At 48.5% G+C, this 20,648-nt stretch overlaps 2 protein-coding genes across 2 annotated transcripts; one reads left to right on the top strand and one right to left on the bottom strand.

The window, feature by feature from the left end:
- LOC100360491 (60S ribosomal protein L13-like) lies at positions 1-6,824 on the bottom strand. Its single transcript, XM_063273845.1, has one exon. It carries the CDS (start codon positions 4,808-4,810, stop codon positions 4,175-4,177), a length of 636 nt encoding a protein of 211 aa, XP_063129915.1. The 5' UTR covers positions 4,811-6,824; the 3' UTR covers positions 1-4,174.
- A 9,804-nt stretch (positions 6,825-16,628) lies between these two features.
- Positions 16,629-19,112, top strand: Purb (purine rich element binding protein B). Its single transcript, NM_001017503.2, has one exon. It carries the CDS (start codon positions 16,656-16,658, stop codon positions 17,607-17,609), a length of 954 nt encoding a protein of 317 aa, NP_001017503.2. The 5' UTR covers positions 16,629-16,655; the 3' UTR covers positions 17,610-19,112.
- The last annotated feature ends 1,536 nt before the right edge of the window (positions 19,113-20,648 follow it).

Below are 20,648 nucleotides of genomic sequence, written 5' to 3'. Positions count from 1 at the left end.
TAGACTTTAATCATATTTTATTTATCATACCTTATTCACAACATGAGCAGTTCAGTGTACAATCAATATCAAAATGATACAATATTTTATTTTTATTACTTTTTGTTTTTTCAAGACAGGATTTCTCTGTAATAGCTCTGGCTGTCCTCAACCAGTGCTGGGCTTAAAGGCATATATCTGCCTAACTATTACGTTTATAACAAAATAAGACTGGGCATGGTGGTGCACGACTTTTAGCCCCAGTACTCTGGAGGCAGACGCAGGCAGAGCTCTGTGAATTCAAGGTCAGCCTGGTCTACAGAGCAAGTTCCAGGATGGCTTACAGAAAAACCATCCAAAAACCAAAACAACAACAAACTCAAAGAAACAACCCAAAAAGCATGTCTTAGTCAGGGTTTCTATTCCTGCACAAACATCATGACCAAGAAGCAAGTTGGGGAGGAAAGGGGATTTGCTGGTGCTCAGCAAAGATTTCCGGCCCCTGGGAATGAATAATCGCCAAGTTCTGACTGTGAAGGTCCAGTTCTGTGCTGCTAAGATGGGGTGACCATTAGGGGGCAGGAGAGCACAGGTGGACCTATTTCCTGTGCCATCCCTGACTAGAACTCTGGGTGAGGATAGGGTATCACAGAGAGTCATGATCGAGTTCCTAGGTGTCCCATCTGTCATGGACCTCTTTCCTTTCTGTGATTCAGCCCTTCCCTGGGAAGCTGGGGGGTGGGGGGGACATTAGCTGGGAAGGCATAGGTGTGAGGCCTCTGAGAGGGACTGCTTTGACCTCTCAGGACGACATGAGGCCCTTGATTCACAAGCCCTGGGCTTGGCCTTCACAGGGCCGCACAGGACAACTGGGACTACAGGAAGCCTTGAGCAGGGTCCACACACCCCCAAAGCTCTGGCTATGGGTGGGAAAGTTGCACCAGTCCCTTCCTAGGACCCTCTCGGGTGTGCTGAGGACACAGGAACCACCCTGTCCCTTCAACCAGGTTTGCAGCTGCCCTGTCTCACCCCATCTCTTTTCCAGGCTGCCACACCTCAATGTCCAGCTCTTCCCTGGGAGACAGACGCCTTCTGCTCTTTTCCCAGGTGCTCCTGCAGCCTGGCTCCTCCCTCAGACAGAGTCCATGGATCTGGGGACACTCCCTGACTGCTCTGTTTCTCTGTTTTCTGAGGTACTGCTCTGAAGGGGGTTCTGGAGGGAGCCTGTTGTTCCAGAAATCCCTCCTGGGTGTCTCTGTCAGTTAAAGCTGGGTTTCCTGCCTGTCCTCCAACTCTCAGGATAGGTGAACCTGCCTCGTTCCCCAGGAAAGGCTGAAAAGTCACCTTTTCAGAATGCCACTCTTAGCAGGTGGCCAATACATATTCATAACCTAAACAAATGCCACAGTCTCTGGGAGGCCAAAAGCAATTTTTGAATGGATGGATGGGTCTCTTGTGGCTCTCTTGCCTCTGCATCAGAGTATGTGAGTCCAAGTGCATGGTTTCCCCAAAACCACATTTAGGATGACTAAATTATAAACTTACTATATAACTATATAAACATATATATAACATATATATATATATATCATATATACTATATAACATAGTCCAGTTTATCTGCACTACTGGCCTTCTAGGTAAGTGCTATCTCGTTCCTGGAGAGAGGGGATCTGGGCCTGAGATTAGAGGTGGGGGATCCCCTAGCCAACACACAGGCCTCTGAGGGGAGCGCTCCTTATTTGGCTGCACTTAAGTTCCATGTGTGTGAACTGCATGCCTTCAACTGCATTTTGAAAAGCTCTGAGAAGTTATTTCTCCATCAGTGAAACAAGGAGGCCAGGGGAGTCACCATGGGGAAAGAAAAGGGGAGGGAGGAGGAAGAAAAAGAGAGAGCCCAGAGGGGGAGAGAGAGAGACAGAGAGACAGAGATCTCAGAAAGAGAGACAGAGAGACAGAGAGAAAGAGAGACAGAGACACAGAGACAGAAACAGAGAGACAGAGAGAGACAGAGATAGAGAGGCAGAGACAGAGAGAAGGAAAGAGAAGACCAAAATGTCTGGATTATATAGGGAGGAGACTCTGAGGAATGCTGGGAGACCCTAACCTGGAGGCCAGGTCTGCTTTGATGTGTAAAATGTGCACCTTGGTTCCTTGACTAAACAAGTTCATTTGATTTTTGTTGTTGTTGTTTTTGAGACAAAGTTGTTTTTTTTTTAACAGCATCTTTTTTTTTTAAGATTTATTCATTTATTATATATAAGTACACTGTTGCTCTCTTCAGACACACCAGAAGAGGGCATCGGATCCTTTACAGATGGTTGTGAACCACCATGTGGTTGCTGGGAATTGAACTCAGGACCTCTGGAAGAGCAATCAGTGCTCTTAACCGCTGAGCCATCTCTCCAGCCCGAGACAAAGTTGTTAATATACATCTCTGCCTCTCCTGGAACCTACTATATAGACCAGGCTGGCCTCAAACTCCTACAGATGCATCTTCCTCTGCCCCCCAGGTGCTGGGATTAAAGCTGTGTGCCCCACCCCTGCACCTCTTATGTTTGTAAGGAATTTAAATAAAATGGGGAAATCAAATGGAATTTTGCCACACCTCCAGTTAAAACTGTTCAATTTCTCTGTTGCCATCCAGTCCTCTCTGGGTCCACAGATGGAGTACCTCTGGCAGGGGCGTGATTCTGCAGCTGAAGACAGTGTCTGTTTGGAAATCTGGGGACTCTTGAGAGAGTATAAAAACGCCAGCGCCCTGAGAGGCTGCTGCTGGCTCCGGTTGCTGGGGTCTGTCCAGTGGTTTAGAGGAAGAAATTGGATACAGAGATTGCCCTAAGGAACTTCCCCACCCCTAATCAGCAGGAAGTAGTCTAACAAGATCAACGCCTCTTTTCCCCTCTAACCTTCCTTCTCTCCTACCTAGAATTGGGGGGGTTGGAAGACAATGGGGATGAAAAGGGTGGTAGATATAAGAAACCAATAAAGTAGACAAAAAAAATCTGGCTACACAGGGTGCCACGGAACCACAACAGTGCTGTAGCCAGCATGGAGGTCGTTGCTTAATTGTTTGTTTGTTATTATCAAACACTGGCTTATTTTCTCTAGATAGTGGCCGGGTGTTCCCCTCCCCCTCCCGCACCCACCTCCCCCACACTCCTTATTGTTAAGAGATGCTAAGCAGGATGGACAGGTGGAGAGAGGGGGGATGGATGGGGCTTTTCCTGCAGCAGGACTCCTGTGGTGTGGCTGGACAGTGACTCCGGGTCACACTGAAGGCAACTGGAGTTCAACCGGGAGTGGGTGTGGGTGGTCCGGATGAAAAGCCAGATGGTCAAGGAAGTCTCTCCTACAGCAGGGCATGTGCAGGCCCATGGAACAGTAACTTTGTTTTTAAAGATTTATTTATTTATTATATATAAGTACACTGTAGCTGTCTTCACACACTCCAGAAGAGGGAGGACATCACATCCCATTATAGATGGTTGAGCCTCCATGTGGTTGCTGGAATTTGAACTCAGGGGAGCTATGGAAACAGCCTAAAATGTCACAATGTCAAAAGGCTGGATGCCTCTGAAGGCAGCAGCGCATCTCCAAGGCCCCGGAAATTTTGTAAGTTGAGGCAGGAGGATCACTGTCAATTTAAGGTCAATCTGGACAACAAATTAAATTCAAGACCAGTCTTAACCACATAGCAAAACCCTGTCTTAAAATAACGAGGAAGGAGGGAAGGAAATAACCATAGATCTGTACGGTGTGAAAGTTGTGCTTAATCTGTGACACCGTAGTGGAGAGGCCAATATCTACCCGTGACCTATTGGTGGTCTTGAAAATTTACTGGGTCACAGTACCTTGGGCATCAGAGACCTGAGTTTCATCTTAGCATTCGTGTTGTGTAGCTCACAACTACTTGTAACCACACCTCCAGGGCCCTCTTCTGGCTTTACACACACACACACACATACACACACACACACACACACTCACTCACGCACACACACATGCACACACTCACACACTCGCACACACACTCACTCACACTCACACACTCACTCACACACTCATGCACACATGCACACACACTCACAGAGACAGACAGACAGACAGACACAGGGACATAAATGAAAATAAAAATAAATCTTTTTTTTTTTTTTGCTTTATGGAAAATTTATTACAACTCTCCAGCCGCGCATTACTTCTTCTTCTCAACGTCTTGCTCTGCGGCTTCTTTCGCCCTCTTTGCTCGGATGCCGAAGAGCCGGGCATTGGCTCGGGCCATGCGAAGGCTGGCGAAAGCCTTAAAGTTCTTCTCCTCTTCCGTGATGGCTCTGGCCTTCTCCTTTTTGTACACATTCCGGATGGGCATCACAGGTCCTGTTAGCTGCGTGGCCAATTTAAGTTCTTCAGCAGAACTGTCTCCCTTCTTCGGAGCAGAAGGCTTCCTGGGGAAAAGTATGAGCTTGGAGCGGTACTCCTTCAGGCGCTGCACGTTGGCCTGCAGTGACTCCGTGGATTTGTTTCGCCTCCTTGGGTCCACGGAGATGCCGATGGTGCGTGCCATTTTCTTGTGGATACCAGCCACCCTGAGCTCCTCCAGGCTGAAGCCCCTGCCAGCCCGGACCTTGGTGTGGTATCTAACTGTAGGGCACCTCACGATGGGCCTGATGGGACCGGACGCGGGGCGAGGGGCGATGCGGCGCGCTTTCGCCTGCCGGGCCTTGCGTCTGCAGATCTTGCGGGCCGGCTGGTTGAACCACGTGTCCACTCGCTGCTGCCAGTCCTTGTGGAAGAGGGGCTTCAGGATCATGCCATTCCGGCCGGGCGCCATGGCTGCCTCCTGTACAGGAGAACGGCCGAGCGGAAAGGACCGGGCCAAAAATAAATCTTAAAAAAAGAGCTACACAGATGAGTTTGCTTACCAACCAAAAACTGGAAAGGCCCAACCACCAACCACAGAACACATAAATATCAACTCGTTTAAGCTGGTAATCCTGGAGATGGAGAGATGGCTCAGTGGTTTAGAGCACTGGCTGCTCTTTCAGAGGTCCTGAGTTCAATTCCCAGTACCCTCATGGTGGCTCACAATCATTTATAATGGGATCTGATACACTCTTCTGTCATGTTGGTCTTGCCAAGAATCCAAGTGGTGGGGGCTGGAGAGATGGCTCAGTGGTTAAGAGCACTGACTGCTCCTCCAGAGGACCTGAGTTCAATTCCCAGCGACCATATGTTGGCTCACAACCATCACCCGATGCCCTCTTCTGGTGTGTCTGAAGGCAGCTAATGTGTACTCATCATATATATAAAATAAACAAAATCTTAAAAAAAAAAAAGTGCAAGTAGGGGAGGTAGCAAGCATGAGTGTCATACACTCAAATACCTAACATACATAATACCTTTATAAAATAAACTGCTAATTCCTAGGCAACAGAAACACATTTATGCAATAATAAAAGCAGGGAGGAGAAACTGCTGCTTTCAGTGTCTTATATCTAATGATATACCATATAATTACAGCCCCGAAATAGATGTATTGATAGAAAACAGAAATAGAAAAGTAGCAAGCCAGAAAAAAATAACCAGAAAAAAATATCAGGGAACAGGTCCACCTGGGTCAATAGCACTTGGCATGACAGTGTTTTCATTTAAAATTGTGTTTAATATTTTAGTAAGTTTTTAATAAAAATATCCTTTAAAAAGAAACAATTCAACTGGAGAACAAAGGGGATAGGCTTCCTAGGGTTTGCCTGAACCAACAGGCAGGAGATTTATCAGATGGATACTTTCTCTCAATATCTGTTTACCTTTTTGTACTCTGAAGACAGAGCAGCAGCACTTGGTAATAAGGTATATTCAAGGCTTTGGTGGACTTGAGGTGGGCTTCTTTTCTGATCCTGAGTAAATGCTGGTGATTTCAGAACAGCTGGTGTGGTTAGACATCTGACAGTGGGGACAGCGGTGGGGAAAGGGACCACAGGGAGTTCAGTGGACTGGTCTCAGCCACATGTAGTCCAAGGCAGAGGTAACAAAGTCGGCATTCCACTCTGCATGTGGAGCAGAGTGGGACAGCGGGTGTGTGTGTGTGCGTGTGCGTGTGTGTGTGTGTGTGTGTGTGTGTGTGTGTGTGTGTGTGTGCAGAAAGCTGGACTAGAGAGCTTAAGATGGCCCCACAGCAAATCAATGAAAGCTGAAAGAGAACCTTATAAGGTTAAAGGCCAGCACTGGCTGTGGGCAATTGAGCAGGGTGGGGTTGGAGGTGGAGTGGGGGCAGGGGGTGGTGTCAGTGGGCAGAGTTGGCAGTGGGAGGTGATTAGAGATGCACACAGGTGGGACTAGCCACAGGGTCGGCCTTGCCAAGAATCCAAGTGGTAGGGTTCCAGCTTAGGGGGTGGCAGCAGGGTGGACATTGGGAACGTCTAGCAGACCTGAGCATGGTGGACATTGGGAATGACTTGGGTATATGGATGGTTTTAGCAGACAGGGCATGGCAGAGGTGGTGCAGACAGGTTTGCTTTTACTCTTCTCCCCTTGCTAATCTGCTAAATTGTATTAGTAAAGCTATCCCGCAAGATCTATTCCATTATTTGGCCACTTCCTCTTCTTGACCAGACCACCATGGTCAAAGTATGGAAGTGAAGCAATCAAAATTCCCCTTTTGGCTTCCCTAGTTGACACACCCAATCAAAACAAACCAACTCGTCCTAACAAGGCTTTCCCCTTTTCCTTTATAAACTGCCCATTGCCTATGGGCTACTTCTGTCTTTTGTCTATCCAGAGGCAGTCCTTTGTCCCTCTGGGGCTAATATCCCTTGTTTCTTTTCCCTTCTCTCTTGTCCTCTGTCTCCTGTCTTTGTCTCACGGGGGCAAACACATTCCCTTTGTGCTGAGAACTTGGTCTTGGTATGTCCTGGGCTGAGTCAAGTCCTTTCACAATATATGCTGTTTGACTGAAAAGTTGACCCTCACACCCGAGTCTTACAGATGAGAAGGAGAAACACAGGAGACACACAGCAGACCTTTGCTAAGGGGAAGGTGTGGCCCTAGACGGTCTCCATAGCTAAGGGTGGCCAGGCTGAGCTCAGCAGCGGACTGCAGCCTTTTATGCAGTGACTCTTGGCTTCCTACACAATCCACTGAGGTGGCTAGAGGGTTCCCTAGAGTCAGCCTATCCTCCCAGTCACCGTTCACCTAGCTGAAATTGTTCCAGCGCTATCTTGACAGATGAAGTGTGCTTCGTTTCCTGTTCGGGTTGAGCAGTCCAGGTGGGGGCAGGCACAGCTCAGAGCAGCACAAGAATCTAGGCAAGCGCTCTACCACTGAGCTAAATCCCCAACCCCGCAGCACAAGAATCTAAAGGGACCTATAGCAGTATCTCAGTGACATGGCCCCACCTCAGACTTCACAAATGTCCCATACTCCCTAGGTCGTTGATTTGAGGACCAGGGATTCTGTGGCTCCCTGTACACTGTTTATTGGCAATTAATCAGAACAGGCTATCATTAAGAGCGCCTTGAGGTGAGCATGGTGGCACATGCCTGAAATCCCAGCGATTGGGAGACGTGGGGGAGGGAGGGTTCCAAGGTCTAGACACCTCAACTACACAGTGAGACCCTAATTCTTTGATTTATTTTTTTCTTAACTCTAATAGGTTTTTAAAAATATCAATTCTTTGAGGAGTTTATACAATGTATTTTCGTCATTTCACCATATTTCTCTCTAACTCCTGACCAGATCCACCACGACTTTGTGTGTATGCGCGTGTGTTTTGTTTTGTTTTAAATAACTCGTCAAGACCAGTTTCTGATGTCTATATTGTCCTGCTGGGTACGGTGCCATCCACACAGCAGATGATCACAGCCTTAAAGAAAACTGAGTCTCCCTCCCCCAGAAGCCAGTAACTGTCCGTGGCTCTTGTTAGGGGCGAGGACTCCTGAGCCCCCCCCCCTCCTGCTGGAACGTTGCAGGCATTCATCTGGTGGGCACCCACAGCTGCTGAGTTCATGGATGTAGTGACCTTTTCATGTCCAGAAGACGCTGCTTTGCTTCAGTCCTGTTCAGCCTCTGACTCAAGCTCTTTGGATGAGCCTGAATCTTGAGGGCAGGGAGGGAAGGAGACAGAGACGCCTCATTTGTGGTTGAACCCTCCTCTGACACTGTCTGCATTTGATCAGTTGTGAGTTTCTGCACTAGCCGCCTGCCGCTGCAGAAGGAATCTCATCTAATCGGGTCTGAGAGATAAGGACTTAGAGGGCAGTTTGATAACTGTGTCCATTTAGCAGAATAATGGGGGTAGTTCAGCCCTCGGGTCTGTGCGCTCCTAACCATGGGTTCTCGGCTAGGTTTACAGCATCGGGCATGTGCTTCCTCCTGTGGAGCGGGCCTTAAATCTGATCAGAGCACAGTTGGTTACCACTACAGCACTCGTGCCACCTTGCATCCACTGGCAAATCTTGCCGTGTTAATCATTATCGCGTCTCCCAGGTTTCACAGACGGGTAAGATTATCGACACCCAGCACCCGCCCATACTGCAGCCTACAGCGGCACCCTCTCTTAGTACACGAGCTGGGTATACAAGTTAGCCAGCAGGTGGGAGGTTTCCTGGTCAGTGCCAGCTTGGTTTCTCCAGGTCCTGTGACTGAAGTGTACGGTGTCTCCAGCAGTAGGGTCTTGTCAGGTCTGGTGAGCAAAGGAGAGCAGTGACAGTAGCCTGTATTGTCTTGCGGGTGAGACTTTATTTCCTGGAAGGAAAGATGGAAGGGAGGGAGGGAGGGAGGGAGGGAGGGAGGGAGGGAGGGAGGACATCTTGAAGAGCACAATGCAACTATTTCTGTAGAAGCAGTACAGAGATGGGTCCAAAACTTAAAAGCAGAATTACTGTATGATCCAGACATCCCCAGCTGGGCTTATATTTATTTTTGCTGTACTTGAAACTGAACCATGTATGTGCTAGGCCAATCCTCTATCACTGTACAACATCCTTAGCCTGGAAGTCAGGATCTCAAGGAGGTATGGCTCCCTGCTCACAGCGGTATTGTCCACACCGCGTGAGTGAAAAGACAGTGGGACACATTGCACATGTTTGGTGAACCGGTCTTAGGGAGAAATGCAAATCTGCGATCAACAGGAGCAAACCTTGACGACATTGTGCTCTGTGAAGTAAGCCAGTCACAGATGCACAAACACAGCCTCGTTCCATTTACAGGAAAGCAGCCCGACTCAGGCCAACGTGGTAACTGTCGAGGGCAAGAAGGGGAGGGAACGAGGCCTGCTGATTCACAGATGTAACATCTCAGTTCTTCTAGATCAATTAGAACTCTGGAGCCAGCTGTGGTGGCCCACGCCCATAATCCATAAGTGCTAAAACGAAGCGGGCAGAGGGCAGGAGCATCACGGTAAGGCTCAAGGCCGGACAGAGCTACATTGTGAGCCCCAGGAAGCCTGAGCGACTGAGAGCTCTTTCAAAACAAAACTGTCGATTCGTTATGTACTAAAATCAGTTGAGAGAGTACCTCTCTCCCAGAACTTTGGAAGGTAAGAGGACCAAAAATTCAAAGTCATCTTGAGCTATGTAGTAAAAAAAGTCATACCTTGAAAATTTAGAAAAAACATCCAGCAAAATTTGCAATTTTTAAATGCCTTTACTCACTGTGTATGCTTGTATACAATGTGTAGATGGGTGCACACGTATCATAACACACGTGGAGGTGACAGGACAACTTTGTGGTGGAATCTTGTCTGTCCTTTCAAGTTGACGTGGGTTTTGGTATCAACAACCTCTGGTTGTCAGGTTTGTATGTTAAGCATTACCCACTAAGCTATCCTACCAGTCCAGGGACAGGGTTGAATATTCTGCTTCCCTATGTTCCTTCAGCTAAAGACATTTTAAAAAAAACTATAGGTACTGTCCATGCTATCATCCTTTTTGGTGACCCCAGAAACCCTCTCCCTTGCCACATGGCTCTCCTCATGCTCAGTACAGACTTGAACATCATCCAGCCTGTGGGAGACCCTTGCTCTAATCAAGCAGAAGGGCAGACGGAGCAACCAGGCAGGGGTCTGATTCTAAGCCAGTAGACCTTCTGGAAGGTTCAGGGGAGACAGAATCCCCAGGAAATGGGGGGTGCCAGTGGACAAGGGGAGGATTGGGCCTCTCAGGGTGAGTGAGAAGCCAGAGCAGATGGGCTGTTGGCAGGCTCTGCAGAAAACCCACAAGTGACCTATAGTGTGCCTGGAAAGGGCAAACCTGTTCCCCATAACAGCTGGGATGAAGATCCTAACTGGAGGCTTTGTGGACACAACAGCTGGCTTCAGCCAAGGCTGGCTGGCAGCTGGGAGTCTACATGGAGGCCCTGTACAGTCAGCTGTTGGCAGAAGCCCATGAGGGAAGCAAGTGTCCCACCAGGGCTGTGTGTGTGCCCCTCCCCTGACCTCCCCAGACCTGTCTCTTCCTTACCACCTACCATTCTCTCTGACCATCCCATGCTAAGATTTTTTTCATCCCATTTGAAGTTTCAGCTTTTTTTTTTTTTTTTTGCAACAAATATTCGTCCCAAGAAGGAGAAAAGTGTATCTGGACTTCATTTGTATGGTCTCACAATTCAACATTAGCTAAAAAAAAAAAAAAAAAAAAAACAAACAAACAAACAAAAAAAAAACTTCCTTCTAGGAGTTGAGTAACTTCAATGAATAGCATCATCAACAGAGAGTGTTTGTGATCGTGGAGGAGCCAGGCCTACCCACGGAGCCATAGTGCACTCAGGTAGCCTTGTGAGAGGTACATGAGCATCTTCATCTGCAGGTGAGGAGTAGGAGTGGCCCACAGGGTGAAGAAAGTCACTAGACGGTGGGAAGTCAGGTTGTAGAAGGGCTCTGGGTCCCAGCATGTGCATCCTGGGGACTGGAGGCAGCGGTGCCTCACGTGGTGTCCCCAGCCTTTCAAGTGCGACAGAAGCCATACGACAAGAGGTGCCACAGCTGACTGCTAAGCCCAGAGGCTGAGAAACTATGCTTCCTAAGACCCAGCATTCACGCAGGGAATCAATTTTCCACCTCACAGAGGACAAGGAGGCCCGGAATAAATATCGGCACAGCTGCGGCACAGTCAGGGTGAGGTAGTAACTGTGGACTGTTAATACAGTCCACAAACTTGCTTTTGGTCACATGAATCCAAGATCTTGATGGGGACCTGAACAGTAGTACATGTGGCCCACAATTATCAAGCTAGCATGTGTGTGTCTGCAGCATGGGAGGCCTGACCTGGGACATGAACCGCCCTGTTCTCCTGGCAGCTCTTGGGAGGCTTACCTGCTTCCCCTTGGTCTGCTTTTATCACAAATGGGAAAGAGCCAAAAAAAGACCAGGGACTTACAAGCAGCTCAGACCACAGGACCTTAGAGCTAAACATGGTTCCACTTTAGATACAATCACAAACCCTTTTGTGGGGCCCCACATCTTCCTGCTAGCCCCTGCCCTAATGACCCTGGCCTTCAACCACCTCTTCCCCCTTCTTCTAGCCTTAGGCACAGGCTGGTTGGCACACGGGCAACCTTGAGTGCCCTGTGGGAAGTTGGAAGGGCCAGAGCAGCAGACGGTTGCAGAGTGTGGCCAAAAAGCACCTTTAAACCCGGAGAAGGGTGAACCAGCTTTCATAGTTCAGAATGCTGCTGATGTGGAGAACAGGGGCCCAGAGCTGGCCACGGAGTAAGGGGAGCAGACTCTGTGACCTGAATCCGGTAGGGGTCTGCATGCTGCGGAGGGTACAGTCTGGACACTTGGCACTGTCTTCTTGGGTCTGCAGATGGGCTAACGGCAGGCGTGGCTGAGCTAATTTCTTGGGTTTGACCATGGTGCTCCAGTTAGCTAAGATTGCCCTTGTTCTGGTTAGGCAGACGCAGAAATGTTGCAGTGTGAATGGGCGTACTAGTTTACCAAACAGCTCAGAAGGAAATCTAAACGGAAAGGAAGACAGAGACACGGAGAGATGCAGAGAAATAGATGAATGCAGAGACGTGGAGAAATGGAAAGGGACAGGCACAGATAGATGGGGACAAGACAGATGAGAGAGAGAGCAGCGTAGAGTTTAGAGGTAAATGAGGTGACACGCTAATATTTGGGTGGACCTGTCCACAGACCACTACTCTTTTTTTTTTTTTTTTTGGTTCTTTTTTTCGGAGCTGGGGACCGAACCCAGGGCCTTGCGCTTCCTAGGTAAGCGCTCTACCACTGAGCTAAATCCCCAGCCCCCACAGACCACTACTCTTACAACTGGTGCGTCACATGGTGGGCTTTATGTGCGTGCATGGGTTGGATGTAGGTGTGCTCACCCGTGCCCGCAGATGTGGAGGCCACACGTGGGTACCGGAACGTTTTCCCCCATCACTTTTCCACCTTACTTCTGAGTCTCTTGTTACATGAGCACTCATTAGTTCAGCTAAATGGGCAAGCCAAAGAGCCCCTAGGATCCTCCTGTCTCTGACCTAAGTATGTAGGTTCCAGGGTCATATAACACATATCACACATAGTGTTTTCACGATGGCCAGGGTCCATGCTTATGCAGTAGGCACTTTATCTACTGAGCCGTATCCAGGCCATTGCAAATATTGCTTGATTTGATTTCAAGTTTAAGAGGGAAAATGGGGCCAGGAGGAGGAGGCCAAGACCATGCACGTGCTCCCTATAATTCATGGGCCCTTCCTCTGTCTCCTGGCACAGCTCCCACCAAAGTGTGGCCCTTTCAAAACTACCAACCCATGGCCCCTCCTCCTGGCCCTCCACCTCAGCCTAGTAAGGTTCACTCCCATCTGCTTCTCAGAGTCCAGCCTCTACTCCAGAGTATATTGTATCCAAACACCCACTTCTGTCTCCTCAGCCTCCCTGGATGTCAAGGGTTGCTCTCCAGGATTCTATCCAGATTCCCCTCCCCTCCCCACAGGGCCAGCCAGGTTAGCATGTGGCCCAGGGCTTCAACTTCTGCCTTTTCTACCAGCGGCCCCGGTGTTGCCTCTTCTCTCCTAACTCTCAAGAAGGCAACGGATGCATCTCACTTTCTACCCTGTCCCTTTCCCAAGTGCCCATCCTCCGTGATTGCTCCAGGCTTCACGTGAGATTATGGTTAAGTCTCCGTGTTCCTCCCTTCTTTACCCTTCATGCCTCTCGGATTTCTCTAGAGCATTCGTTCTCAACCTGTGGGACTCAACCCCTCCTGTGTGTGGAGTGTCAAAGTAACCCTCATACAGGGGTGGCATATCAGATACCCTGCACATCAGATATTGCCATCCATAGCAAAATTAGTTATGAAATAACACTAATTTTGGGTGGGGGGGTCTCCACAACATGAGGAACTGTATTAAAGGGTCACAGCATTAGGAAGGCTGAGAACCGCTGCTCTAGGAAAGAGCCTATGCCCTTTGTCCATTCCCTTCCTTTCCTGCACTGTCACATGATGGCTCCTCAACCCACGCTTCCTGCCCACATCTTCTGCTGAGTGCTTTGACATCTGCCTTCCATCTTGCCTCGCCCTGTTACAATGGGAAATAGGGCTAAAGAAACAGCATTTAGAAGAGGAAGATTTGAGCAGCGTGTCCTGTGGTGTAACTTGATGGAGGAGGAGTTCATGTGACCTCTGGTCATCCAGAGCATTACCTTTGCTCTCTCCCCATAAAGTGTCCCTTGCTTTATGTGACCTCCATTCCCCCCACAAGGAGAGTGGTGTCCAGGCTACCTGTCTGTTGGCCTCACCAGCCTCTGTCTCTAGGCCTCACCTCTGGCATCCATCCCAACACTAGACCAGCCACTGGTACATTTGCCTAGGGGTATCAAGCAGTTAACAGCTCTGTCTCACAATACCCTTAATTTGCTGGAGGGCAAGGCTTTAAGTCCACCAAGAAGAAAGAAACTGAAGAAAACAACTGATATCCCAAAAAATGCATTAAAGTCCTGTTAGCATTTCTTCTAAGCTCTACCCCACAGTTACCTGGCAACAGTGAGGTGTGCCTGACTCACTATAAAAGGGGCTGCTGGCACCTTCCTCTCTCTCTTGCTCCTCTCTTGCTCTTGCCTTTTTGTTCCCACTTTCTCCCCATTCCCCTCTCCCTTCCCACGTGCTTGTGGCTGGCCTCTACTCCTCTATTCTCTCTCTCTGCCTTTCTCTGCCTCTACTACCCTCTTGACTCCTCTCCCCATGCCCTGAATAAACTCTATTCTATACTATACTATACTATACAGTTGTATGGCTGGTCCCTCAGGGGAAAGGGATGCCTCAGCATAGACCGGCTGAGGTGCCCCCTTCCCCCACACCTCACCACACCTCCATAGAACTTATTCCCCCTCTCTTTATTTTTTTTTTTTTTTTTTTGGTTCTGTTTTTCGGAGCTGGGGATCGAACCCAGGGCCTTGCGCTTCCTAGGTAAGCGCTCTACCACTGAGCTAAATCCCCAGCCCCACTCTTTATTTTTTTTAAAGATTTATTTATTTATTTAGAGTTATTTATTTATTTATTTAGAGTATACTGTAGCTGTCTTCAGACACACTGGAAGAGGGCATCAGATCTCATTACAGGTGGTCGTGAGCCACCATGTGTTTGCTGGGAATTGAACTCAGGACCTCTGGAAGAGCAGTCAGTGCTCTTAACCACTGAGCCATCTCTCCAGCCCTCTCTTTATCCACATCAAGTCCCACATTTCATTGATTCCCTGTACCCGGAGGGGGGGCGCATCTAACACCCTGCAACCCGTGAGGTTTTGTGAAGTCTACGTTTGGTGCTGGGTTATTATCCCCACACGAAGAGCTCACTCCTGACCAGCACTATCTGCCAGCACTATTATCATTCTCGGTCACCAGAGCCCTCAGCTCCAATTACCAACTTTCTTTTCCTCTTCCCAAAGTCTCCCTCCTTCCAAACCAACACTGTCCAGTCACTGAGTGTCTGAAAATCTGGGCCTATTTTACAGCATAGTTACTGCTTTTGATGAAGGGCTGGTGCTGGGTCCCACTGTAGCCCAACCATGGCCTCCTTTGCCCTGGGTCACTTTCTTGAAGTACAAGGTTAGAGAATGACTCCTGTTTATACAGTTTATGGTGGACCCTGCCCACCGAATCAAGAATCTCCCCTAGCCACCAGAGAACAGCTGTGCCCAGTTCCATTGTTCACCACCCACTCAGCACAGACCCCAGTCAAACTGCACAACTCACCATCTGGAGACATATGTTCCTCTGCCCAAAATAGCCTACCCCCTGTCTCCACCTGTTAACATCTATCCTCCAAGGATTACCCAATAAGTAGTGCTGGGACAATGGGTTAGTCATTTGAAGGAAATGCCTTAGATTCTTAACTTCAGGCCAGACATCACAGTATATTGCAGATAAACTAGAGTTAAATATAAACATAGTCATGTACTTAAAAAATCAAACCATAAAAATCTCTCAAAGATAAGCCCTTACTAAAAAACTAAAAGAGAGGATTCTAGGCTTAGATGCAAATGAAATCTCAGAGGAAACAAATAAGGAATCTGGCCCATCAGAACACAGGCTAGAGGAGCAGTTAACTGCTTATCACACAAGCATGAAGACACAGCTTGAATCCCTAGCAGCTGAATAAAAAAAGCAGGGTGCAGCAGTATGCTTCTGTAATCTCAGCTCTGGAGAGGATCCCTAGGGCTCACTGACAGCCAGTCTAGCTCAACTCACGAGTTCCATGTTCTCCCCAAATAAGGTGGAGAGTAACAGACACTCATGTCTATTCCCAACCTCCACACACACACGTACATGCACACCCACATGCACATACAAATTTAAAACTTTAGGGGAACTTGATTAACGAATATTAAACCGATGCTAGTACTCATGTTCAAGCCTGTATGAGATCCTATCACTTAAAACACCCAATTGTAAATAAGCAAAAAGTTATCTGTGGGACCTTCATCCAGGGAGTTTATAGAGTAAGATGGTGTTCTGGTTTTTTGTTTTATTTTAGAAACACGGGCTTATTTATTGAAGGCTATTGGATCCAATCGTTAAGACTCTGACCTAATCAATCTATTAATCCCTGAGGATTATTAATCTAGTAGCATTACTGAGAAGTAGGAGCTCATTGGAGAAAACAGGTTACTGGGGTGTGATCTGGAGAGATCCCATGTCCCTGGTCCTTTCCTGTCTCTGCTTCCCGGGCGCCATGAGGTGAGCGCCTCCACTCTTGAGTAATTCATGTGCGTCTCAGCATAATGTTCTGCCTTACCACAGCCCCAAAGCAAGAGAGTCATCTAATCGTACACTAAACCCTCTGAAACCAGGAGCGTCAGTAAAGCGTCAAGAAAGCGGCCCCCAAAATCAACAGACAGAAACAGATTCACCCTGGGAGCCGCAAGGCGCTTTCCCGGCGCGGCCAGTGACGTCACCTCTGCGTCCCGCCGGCGTGGTGTGTGGGTCTTCCGGTCGGGAGGCGGCGGCGGGAGGGGCGGAGTGACGTCACGAGAGCCGCGCGCCGGAAGCGGGCCGTGCTGCACGGAAGCCGCGGGGGCGGGGCGCGGAGGCGATGGGGGGCGGCGGCGGCCGGCGATGAGCGGCGGGCGCGCGTGAGGAGCCGGCGGGCGAGGCTGGGGGGCCCCGGAGCGCGAGCCGCAGGGCGGAGGGCGGGGGCGCGAGCGCAGCGGGCGGCGGCGAGGCGGCGGCCGAGAAGATGGCGGACGGCGACAGCGGCAGCGAGCGCGGTGGCGGCGGCGGCGGGCCCGGCAGCTTCCAGCCCGCGCCCCGCGGCGGCGGAGGGCCTGGCGGCGAGCAGGAGACGCAGGAGCTGGCCTCGAAGCGGCTGGACATCCAGAACAAGCGCTTCTACCTGGACGTGAAGCAGAACGCCAAGGGCCGCTTCCTCAAGATCGCCGAGGTGGGCGCGGGCGGCTCCAAGAGCCGCCTCACGCTCTCGATGGCGGTGGCCGCCGAGTTCCGCGACTCGCTGGGCGACTTCATCGAGCACTACGCGCAGCTGGGTCCCAGCAGCCCGGAGCAGCTGGCGGCGGGCGCCGAGGAGGGCGGCGGGCCGCGCCGCGCGCTTAAGAGCGAGTTCCTGGTGCGCGAGAACCGCAAGTACTACCTGGACCTCAAGGAGAACCAGCGCGGCCGCTTCCTGCGCATCCGTCAGACGGTAAACCGCGGCGGTGGAGGCTTCGGCGGGGGACCCGGGCCCGGCGGCCTGCAGAGCGGCCAGACCATCGCGCTGCCCGCGCAGGGCCTCATCGAGTTCCGCGACGCGCTCGCCAAGCTCATCGACGACTACGGGGGCGAGGATGACGAGCTGGCCGGTGGCCCGGGAGGCGGCGCCGGCGGCCCTGGGGGCGGCCTGTACGGAGAGCTCCCGGAGGGCACCTCCATCACGGTGGACTCCAAGCGCTTCTTCTTCGACGTCGGCTGCAACAAGTACGGGGTGTTCCTGCGAGTGAGCGAGGTGAAGCCATCCTACCGCAATGCCATCACCGTGCCCTTCAAGGCCTGGGGCAAGTTTGGAGGCGCCTTCTGTCGGTATGCAGATGAAATGAAAGAAATCCAGGAGCGACAGAGGGATAAGCTTTACGAGCGACGCGGTGGGGGCAGCGGCGGTGGCGACGAGTCCGAGGGTGAGGAAGTGGATGAGGATTGAAGCGGCAGCTTCCCGTACTGGCCTCCCCCACCCCACCACCATCCCCTTGGCTAGAGAGTTCCCTTTCCTACTCGTCCCCAGTGAGCTAGTGGAGAGGGATCAGGGGAGGCCGCAGACGAAGAAAACAAAAAATAAAATAATATAGTTAAGAGAAATAACCATAAGAAAACAGTCACAGACAATTAGAGAAAAGCAGTTAAGTTCCAAGGAACTGCCAGCAACCTGCAAAGAGGACAGCAGCATCTCCTCACCTGCGCAAGAGTCTCAGCTTCTGTTGTTTAAAACCGAGGTTCGTAAATTCATCAGGAAAACATTGGAGGGGATAGATCTTCGAACGTCTGGGACCAAAACCACATCTGGGTTACCCAGACTCATCCATTGGTGATAGTTGAATTTGTGTTGTAGCTGGGTAATCTGGTCTTAGGAGCCCTCCAGGCCTCACTACTGCAGCATCTATCCCTTCACCTCCATCGGCATTTTGGATCTAGGTCTTAATGGAATCTTTGAGAAGAAAGAGGCCTTTGCAGTTACCCGGTTCTGAGGGTACAAGTTTATGAAAAGGAATGCAACTTTACACAATCATGGACAGGGCAAGAGAAGAATGCAAGAAGCCATTGGAGAATTCAAAGGTTGGATCCATTTTAAAAAATGGTTTTGCATGGAACCTGGACCAAGGCCCCTGTCTTTTCTTTGCAGAATTGTTTTCCGGGATGCAAATGAATTCAGATATCAAAGCTTGAACTAGAATCCATTTCTAAAATAGTTTAAAAGTTGGCAAAAAAAAATTTTTTTCCAAAACAAAAGCAATTTTTACAATGGGGATTGCTGAGGTAGGCACAAGAAGTCAGGCATAAAGCACAAGGTGGACTGTTTGAGTGGATTGGTTGCTGCTCACTAAAGTTCTTCCCTTGATCTCTTAAGTATGGAGGTCATTACCAAGAAATGGCTTAGCGTGAGTGAGAGCTGGATCCCAATGGCTCCACGGTAAGAGCTAGTGAATTATGGCTAATTCGGCTGTTACAGCCACTGGCTGGCTGCATTTTAAACCTTAAAACTTGACTATCTGCAAAAAGGAACTGTGGCCACAACTGAGCTTTAATGAGATACACATCCTCGCAGAGAAGTTGGAAATAACCAGAACTGAAGTCTCAGTTCACCTTCAGTTTCATCTCTGGATTTACTGAATACTGACGATCGATCCTCAGGTCCAGAATTCCAGCATCATTTATTCTTTTAAAATAAATTTTTAAGAACTTGATCCATCATATTCAGTACCTCACAATCAAAGTTGGCAAATGGTGGATGAATGATTCAAGCATTGCACCCGGTGGAAGCTGAATCCATCTGTGAATGGAACTGAAGTGAACACGAATGCTGACTCTATCCTGGAAGCATTTTTATACCATCTTGAAATTTCAACAAACTGGCATTTGCCAGTTTATCCAGCTGTCTTTCAAGAATAAAAGTTGGGGTTTTCAAGGATCGCCTCTTCTATATTTTAAATGGATTTTCAGTATAAATGATTTTTCTAATCAAGTTAATCCCACCCCATCAAAAGGTATTCCTAGAGATGTCATAGACCTAGGCAACTTTGAATTGAATGGGAGCTAATGCTCTTTCCAAAGTTTTTCAGGTATCTGTGTGACACCTTCTCAAGAACCAGGAGGCAAGTAACCCCACCTCCACAATCTTGGTATTTTTTTTTTTAACTGCATGCCTGCCCTTTATTTGAGCTGCCTTTTTAATTTATTGCATATCCTTTTTATTATCTTATTTTGGTATTCAATCTATACAATCTTTTTGTATTTATTGGGAAATAAGTAATATACAAAAAGGTCATTTTTGTGTCTGTGGCTGAGAGGGAGGGAAATATTTGTGTATATAAAATTAGGCTTTTAAAAAATAGACTGATTCAGAATATTGTTGATCTTAGACTTAAAAATGGGAGAGCCACAAACATTGGTGCCCTTACAGACTATTTCTCTACTCTCATCATCCACAGTAGAATTTTTAAACAGATTTTTTTAAAGCTTTTCTTTTAAATTTTTCTCCGTTGCAAAGAATGTTTCCTAAATTGTATGGGAGCAATAGTATTTTTTGATGTTCTAATGACATCCGTATACTTGTACTGTATTTTGTACTACAAGGCAGCTGTTTTCAATAATGTCCTGCTGTATTTACCTATGTGTTTTGAGTGTTTGTTTCTTTGCTGCGGAGAACAAATTCCTACTTTTAGTAAAGGAGCTGAGAAGCTGGCATTAGGTTTGCAGAAACTGTTTATAGTTTCAAACTCTGAGGCAGCAATGAAAATTGAGGTTGCAGCTATTGTTGACTGCTGTAACGTTTTCATTTTGGAGTCCTGTATATTCCTGTATAGACCAACTCGCTTTCTTGCTTCAGCGGTGGTTCTGTTGCTCAGCTGCAGTGAGCCAGCTCAATTTTGCAAAGGTGCAGTACCTCTCCTTTTCAAGGGGTTGGTTTTTGTTTTTTGTTTTCCTTTTTTCTTTTTATTTGGCTGAATTGCAGTAACTAGCCTTGCCTTTCTATTCTGTAGAAATGACAGGGTCTTCACAATCCTTCACCAGTGGCTACTAAGCTATAATTAGCTGAATAGAAAGAATGTGGAAGTGGTCTGAGGCATATAGAGCATATGCCAAGAACACTACCATATATGGCATCAGCTTTGGTTACCAGAGAAATTTTCTTAGTCATTAGACCATATAACAGTAATATATCATATGTAAATCTTTAGATTTCAATTTGAGAATCCTCCAAAAAAAGGAGCAAAGAATGCATAAGCTATGTGTTGGCAAAAGTAATTTATATTAAAATTTTGACCTGCCTTTGTAAGATTAAGTGGTAAATGTCATAGTGGTGGGTTTTTACGTCTTAACCAATCTCTGAGGTTTATTTCTCCTGCAGGGGATGGTTCATGGCCTCTCTTCCCGCTGTAGGAAGATAGCAGAAGGATGAGGATTAATTGTAGCATTTCACTGATCCTCGTCCCAGGGACTAGGGACAATAGAAATCTGCAAACAT

Source organism: Rattus norvegicus, chromosome 14 (assembly GCF_036323735.1).
Source record: "Rattus norvegicus strain BN/NHsdMcwi chromosome 14, GRCr8, whole genome shotgun sequence".
NCBI classification, from domain to species: Eukaryota; Metazoa; Chordata; class Mammalia; order Rodentia; family Muridae; genus Rattus; species Rattus norvegicus.
The sequence above is the reverse complement of the archived record's forward strand: the minus strand, read 5'-3'. Positions and strand labels throughout refer to the sequence as shown.

Coding starts and splice junctions, on each gene's coding strand:
- LOC100360491 (XM_063273845.1), bottom strand. CDS start 4,810: ATGGCGCCCGGCCGGAATGGCATGATCCTGAAGCCCCTCTTCCACAAG.
- Purb (NM_001017503.2), top strand. CDS start 16,656: ATGGCGGACGGCGACAGCGGCAGCGAGCGCGGTGGCGGCGGCGGCGGG.